This window comes from Amphimedon queenslandica, unplaced genomic scaffold (genome assembly GCF_000090795.2).
Source record: "Amphimedon queenslandica unplaced genomic scaffold, v1.1 AMPQUscaffold_12855, whole genome shotgun sequence".
Taxonomy (NCBI): Eukaryota; Metazoa; Porifera; class Demospongiae; order Haplosclerida; family Niphatidae; genus Amphimedon; species Amphimedon queenslandica.
The window spans coordinates 39,423-45,851 of NW_003546909.1; the positions used below are offsets into that span (position 1 = coordinate 39,423).

A 6,429-nucleotide genomic window follows, 5' to 3' on the forward strand; every position below is an offset into this window, starting at 1 on the left:
TAAATAGTATCACTAATGTTAGTATATATATAATTCTAATTCATTTGCTGCATATCTTGCATAAAGAGAAAATGTAAACATTATTAATTTATACTTTAATTAAATCAATGTTTAATTAAGTATTATTAATTAGGAAGTGGATATTGGTCTGGCAGCCAGACGCCTACTTCAGAGCTATAGATCTGGCAGTCCGTTGTTCTCCGTAAAACAGCTTGTGTGCATGCGCAATAGTGCAAAATGGAACTTATTTTTTTATCAAGAAACCCTAATCCCAAAACCCTACAATCCCGGAGGCTAAGATGTACGAGAGGGTGCTCTAAAAACTAAGCACTAAACCCCAATCCCAACCCCACGACCCCGGAGGCTATGATGTACGAGAGGGTGTTTATTTCTTTAAAAAAAAAAGTAAAAAAAGTGATTTAAAAAAAAGAAAAAAATCAAATGTTGCAGCATAGCTTTAGTCAATAGTCCCGACAGGATTCGAACCGCTAACCCCATCCGTGCAATCCACACCAGCCTCTCCACTACACCACTGCAACCCTGCTGTATCAATGATGCTGATTGTCGTATTTATACTTGATATCTGTATGTAAAATCGTGTATTAGTATACTGGGGCTTCGCCCTAGTATACTATATAGGGTCTGCCGGATCTATGGTCCTGAAATAGGCGTCTGGCTGCCGGACCAATATCCACTTCCTATTAATTAAACAATTATTATTTGCATACATGTACAGGGCTCCTGGTACAGTATATTCATTGTGTATTGTATAATGTGTGTACATTATTAGATATTCATGTACATGTACATGTAGGTTGGGAGTCTCAGTTACTTGAAATGGGTTTCCTTGCAATGTTCTTATCTCCAGTTTTGAGTTATAACCAGTTTCCACGTCACACGCCCACAAGCTGGACCAATGTCTGGGGAAATCCCTGGATAATATTCCACATTATGATTGGAGCTGTAAGTGAGAGAAAGGATGTGATTGAATATTGGAACCTTCTTTAGGGTTTGATAAAGATGAGAGGTGGTACCTGTTGGAGGGACTTGACTTGTATAAACTATCATTATGAGGTTTGTACATTGTATATTGTATAGTGTATGATGCTTTAATGTGGTGGAGTTTCAGTTTGACATTTTGTGATCTGAGATTGATTTATAATCAGCATAAGTTGCTGTTTAGATGTCATTGTTAGTGCTATATGGGCATCCATGCTTTTTAAGAAAATGGCTCCGAAATCACTCAAAATTTTTATTACATTTTTTGATACATAATATTGATGTCCTTATGCTGTGTAGAAAGTTTGAAGTGATTCCGCCTAAAAATTTTTGAGTTATGGCCATTTTTAAAAATCAGCCAATTTTTTATAATTACCCTGTACTCTACCCATGGTTTCTTCCAAAAATTGGTTCCGAAATCACCCCCAATTTTTATTACAAACGTCTTCCATTTTCCAATTGGAATTTCTAATTAGTCAAATTTCTTGAAAAAATGCCAATTTTACAAACTTTCTGCAAAAAAATTACAAAAATGTTAAAAATGACATTAATTGTGCAGAAACAGTTTAAAAACTGTCAAAAGTGTTGTGTGTTTGTTGTGTGTCATACATATATACATGTACATGTATACTGGTACTGTATAGTGGATACTGTAAATGTTTGATAGCCCTGTGTCTTTATGTATTTATTCAAATTCGGCTTAACTGATAAAGCATTTGTGACAATTTTTGAGGTACCTAATGCATGGTAACTTGTATAGATAAATTATTGTTTAAATTATATGTACTTGTGTACATATACACATGTACTTATATAATCTGGTAATTGTATGCATGTATACTAAGTCTCATAATAAACCACATATACCACACTAAAGGAATTATAGCAACACCACAATACAATAATAATAATTTAATAATAGCTCGAAATTTAGCTAAATTTAGTGAGTTTAATGTATTTTGCCAAGGGAGTTGTCTATTAAAATATGGCAGCAGCTTTTAGTAATTTACTCAATGAAATATGATAACGTGTTAATATGTGGGGGAGTATCATGTCCTGTAGTGTACCGTATAGCGGGAAGTTTTGGAGGAGATTAAATTTGGCAAATTTTGGCATTTTGATAGCCATTCGCCAAAATAGAATGGCACGTGGCCACAAATTCGCCAAATTAAAACGGCAGCAATCACCAAAATTTAGCAATTCACCAAATTTTAGCTCCTTCAAAATTTACCGCTATATGGTAATCTGTTTATGTAGTTTTATCAAGTATTACATGTACATGTATTTATCAGACATTAAAATTATTTTATCAAATATTACATGATTTGTTAAACGTTAAATGCATTTATCAGATGCTACATGTATTTGTAAGCTTCTTTTATGTCGAAAAGTCTAACAGTTGACAACAGTACAATCAAGTTTCAAATATGGGATACAGCTGGACAGGAGAGAGTAAGTCACACAATAAATATATTTTATTTATTATTTTTATTCTTTTTTATCTCTTCTAATTAGTATCGGTCGCTATTACCAATGTATTACAGAAATGCAGCAGCAGCCATTGTTGTGTATGATATAACCAATGAAGTAAGAATAATAATAATTATTACCATATAGCAGAAAATTTTGTGGCCTGAAATTTTTGTGGATCTGTCTAAAAAATTGATTTCGTGGCTTTCATTTTTGTGGTTTTCTACTTTTTGGTCACAGATTTTATTTTCATAAATTTTGTAAAAAATGAGAAATTCACAAAAATTTTGGGCCACAAAAATTTCCCACTATACAGATTATTTTACATCTATGTAGGCATACGTTGTATATTACTATATTTATTATTACTATTGTTGTTGTTGTTGTTATTATTATGTGCATTGTTATACATGTAGGGATCATTCACAGTGTTACAGGATTGGATAGCAGAACTACACAGACTAGGTCCACCTAATATTGTATTAGCAATTGCTGGAAATAAATGTGACCTTGAAGATATAAGAGAAGTATGTCTAGTATAATTGTATATGTACATCTACATAAGAGAATAGAAATTCATTAAAAATTTGGGGTAATTTTTAGAGCCATTTTCAAGAAAAAACCACTGGCTATAGCTTTGGAGTATTTTTAAAAAATTGACCGTTTTATAAAAATGGTCATAACTTGAAAAATTGAAGTCGGAATCAACTCAAACTTTTTTCACAGCATAAGGACATCAATATGTATCAGAAATTGTAATAGTTCCTCTCTCTCTTCCTCTCTCTACTACACTCTCCTTTTATCTACTCTCCTTTCTCTCCCTCCTCCCTTCTCCTCTGCTCTCAGATTCCAGCTGAACAAGGTCAGACTTATGCATCAGAAGTTAATGCCATATTTGGAGAGACTAGTGCCCTCACTGCTAGGAATGTTGAGAAAATGTTCATTGAAATAAGTGATTAACTACTAATGATGTACTGTAGTATGTACTATTGTAACATAATCTCTCTTTCTCTCTTGTCTCATAGCTCGTAAGTTACCACCAGATTGTTTAACTAGTTTACCAGCTTTTGCCTCTCTCTTAAGACAGACTGATACACCACGTGCTATGCTAAGGGAGGATGCTGTGGAGGAGGGAGAGGGGACAAAGGACCATCATAATAGTTCATTTATAATAAGAGAATAAATTAATGATTATTATTATTATTTATTATTATCATTATTATTTTTTTTAATAACAACTGACACATGTACTGCTTGCCCAATAGGCTGGTTGTACTATTCTCTTCTATTTTATTTTAATTGCCTTTGATTGCAATAATAATTTATCATTAAAATGGATTAACGCAATTATTATTATTATTTTGTATTTACTTGTTTTTGTATGTGTTAATCACTTTGTTAGTTACTTTGTGTTTAAATTAATAATTATTAAATAATTATTGATGAGTCAGCATCGTCAAAAAAAGCAAATTACTATTATTATTATTAATTAATTACAGAAATATTAATCTATTTTTAATAATATTGTAGTCATGGTATTCTGTGCATGTGTCTTTGTCTTTCATATCTAGAGTGAGTGTTATATTTTTATTAATTGTTAACGATTCAAGAAGTAGTAATATTCCATCAAATGATATTAAAGTGCCTCTTACTGATAATTCATCTAATGCTGAACTGTTGATAATTAGTTCAGAAAGAGACTGAGCACTAACTGAAGTAATACGAGGATTGTTAAAGAAGACTAATTGTAGAAGTGTGTTATTGTGTGTTTGTAGTACGTTTGTAATATCAGCAACTGCTTTGTCATCAATGGAACAGTTATAAAGAAATAAATCTATCAATGATTTATTATTAGCCAGTAAGTTACATAAGGATGAGATGCAGTCCTTTGTTAGTTGAGTGTCTTGTATTCTCAAGTGTTTCACCTTTTCATTTTGTAAGAAGACTGGCAACAGATCACACACAACGTTAGGAGATGATTTGATGATGAAAATGTTCGTATGTTTGTATGTTAATAGAGAAACTACTTCTTGACATTGTATTAAAGATGGAGAGGTCAGTTGAACACAATCATCATACCACCTAATTGCTTTAGGCTTTCCTGAATACAAAACAATTATAATTAATTACTGTATTATCAAGTATAATTCTCTACTATCATATTTTTAATGGCTAAGGCAAGCAACACTTCTGCATATACTGATTATTTTGGGGGATTTTATAATGTACAAAAATTTGCACTTCACAGAAAATTGAATCACAGAAAAAGAAAATCTTGTATGACAGAAGACCTTAATTTTGATTAATTTTTAAAATATAGTATTAAAATAGAAGATCATGGACAATATCTAATGCCCTCAAAATACTCTAGATTATTAGTACATATAAATATATCTTACCATGTTCTTTTGTTCTAAGTTGATCTAGCAGAACTGAATCTTGTTTAATTAATGATAAAAAGAGACTTGCTCTCTCAACGTTGCTCCTCGTCTTAATTTCCTTAATTTTAGGTATGTCAACATTTTCAGTCATTGCATAATGAAATAGTTCAAGTGATTCCAATGTCGACAGTTCACTCTCTTCATCTTTTTTAATAAAACTAATATGAACAAATCCCTCTTGATCAGTATCTAATGATCTTGCTAGCCACCATCCATCAGTACGCTCTTTCTTGATCTCAAGTTTCTCTCCTTTATTGATTGAAAGCTGAGGACTATCCCTTGCCTCCCATTCTCTAATAGCTACATAAACTGGTCCTTTTGGTGGATCCATATATTTTGTAGGCTGATCATTTCCTAAAATACCAGTACTAGTCATTATGTTAATATAATGTAATACATACTAAGAGTAATTGAAGTTTCTTTCAGTTGTTGTATATTCATTAATGATATCTTTTCCTGTAGCTGTTCTATCTCCTTTTCTCTTTCAATTAATGTTTTCTCTACTCCAATTAACGTTTCTGTCATTAATAATAGTCATTAATACAAATCAAAAATTGGTCGCTATTATTAAAAACATTAAATATTATTAATTTTATCAATAATTTGTGTATTATTTAATTGCATGTAAGAAGGACCAGTATTAGTATTGAGTATATACAATCATCCTCCTACTATAACAAATTAATGTACAAGCAATAATGATACTCTAATCACAGCTGTACTATATTGTCATTATACAGTATTAAGTATGTCTGTATATATACCTGTTTTGCTTTGAAGAGATGATTGTAAATGCTCTATTTCCATTTTCATTGCTTTTTTCATCTTCTTTTTATTCTCTTCCTTCTCAGACTCTAAATAATAAAAATGAACAAATTAAATTATTAGCAACAACAATTCAGCTACATGATGTATTTATTCAAAATTCATGAACATGACAATATTCATAGATATCATGTCTCAAAACATGAATCTCATTATACCTGATGATTGTATTGATGACTTATTGCTTTCATCAACTTCTCTACCTTCATATGAGATACATTTAAATTATCAATAATTATAATTAATAATAATTAGTATATACCTAATGTGTCTATTGTACCCTTCAATTTAGCATTCTCCTCAAGTAAATCATCTCTTTCCCTCTCTACCATCTCCAGTTTCTTCATTAGACTCTTCACCTCCTATCAAATATTAAACTATACTATTAATTTATATACACATACATTTACTAACCTCATCAATTGCATGTTCATCATACACAGTATAGTAACCAATAGTTAAACTAATCAATCCCATCTCCTTTAGCATATCAACGCTATCTCTAGCTGTCACTAGTAAACTCTCCATCAGATAATGAGGAGCATAACAAGTAACAATGATGGAGTTCCCTTCCTTGATCACTACCACCTCCACTTGATTATCCTTGAACATTTTCCATAGGAGGGCTTTGATATTGGAGAAAGAATGGTCATCTGGATTCCATTTCAAAACAAATTTGATTGTCTCACAAGTG

The 6,429-nt window shown here is 31.5% G+C and overlaps 2 protein-coding genes and 1 long non-coding RNA gene across 3 annotated transcripts; 2 read left to right on the forward strand and 1 right to left on the reverse strand.

The window, feature by feature from the left end:
* Positions 1-754: 754 nt before the first annotated feature.
* LOC109586510 (uncharacterized) lies at positions 755-1,171 on the forward strand. Its single transcript, XR_002187063.1, has 2 exons — positions 755-963; positions 1,009-1,171. It is a non-coding gene; the product is annotated as an uncharacterized LOC109586510 (long non-coding RNA).
* Positions 1,172-2,342: 1,171 nt separating this feature from the next.
* Positions 2,343-3,011, forward strand: LOC100631710 (ras-related protein Rab-22A-like). Its single transcript, XM_020002698.1, has 3 exons — positions 2,343-2,451; positions 2,515-2,586; positions 2,886-3,011. The coding sequence occupies exons 1-3, from the start codon at positions 2,380-2,382 to the stop codon at positions 3,009-3,011; spliced, it is 270 nt and encodes an 89-aa protein (XP_019858257.1). The 5' UTR covers positions 2,343-2,379.
* A 912-nt stretch (positions 3,012-3,923) lies between these two features.
* LOC109586506 (uncharacterized) lies at positions 3,924-6,419 on the reverse strand. Its single transcript, XM_020002702.1, has 7 exons — positions 6,150-6,419; positions 5,994-6,097; positions 5,894-5,949; positions 5,675-5,764; positions 5,312-5,428; positions 4,869-5,264; positions 3,924-4,570 (listed from the first exon to the last, which is right to left on the reverse strand). The coding sequence occupies exons 1-7, from the start codon at positions 6,345-6,347 to the stop codon at positions 3,963-3,965; spliced, it is 1,569 nt and encodes a 522-aa protein (XP_019858261.1). The 5' UTR covers positions 6,348-6,419; the 3' UTR covers positions 3,924-3,962.
* Positions 6,420-6,429: the final 10 nt, after the last annotated feature.

Excerpts from the sequence above, each read along its gene's own strand:
- LOC100631710 (XM_020002698.1), top strand. The coding sequence starts at position 2,380 with ATGTCGAAAAGTCTAACAGTTGACAACAGTACAATCAAGTTTCAAATA. Across the intron at positions 2,452-2,514 it reads ATACAGCTGGACAGGAGAGA|TATCGGTCGCTATTACCAAT; the intron begins GTAAGTCACACA and ends TCTTCTAATTAG. Across the intron at positions 2,587-2,885 it reads TGTATGATATAACCAATGAA|GGATCATTCACAGTGTTACA; the intron begins GTAAGAATAATA and ends TTATACATGTAG.
- LOC109586506 (XM_020002702.1), bottom strand. The coding sequence starts at position 6,347 with ATGTTCAAGGATAATCAAGTGGAGGTGGTAGTGATCAAGGAAGGGAAC. Across the intron at positions 6,098-6,149 it reads ATGAACATGCAATTGATGAG|GAGGTGAAGAGTCTAATGAA; the intron begins GTTAGTAAATGT and ends AATATTTGATAG. Across the intron at positions 5,429-5,674 it reads ATCTCTTCAAAGCAAAACAG|AAACGTTAATTGGAGTAGAG; the intron begins GTATATATACAG and ends TATTAATGACAG.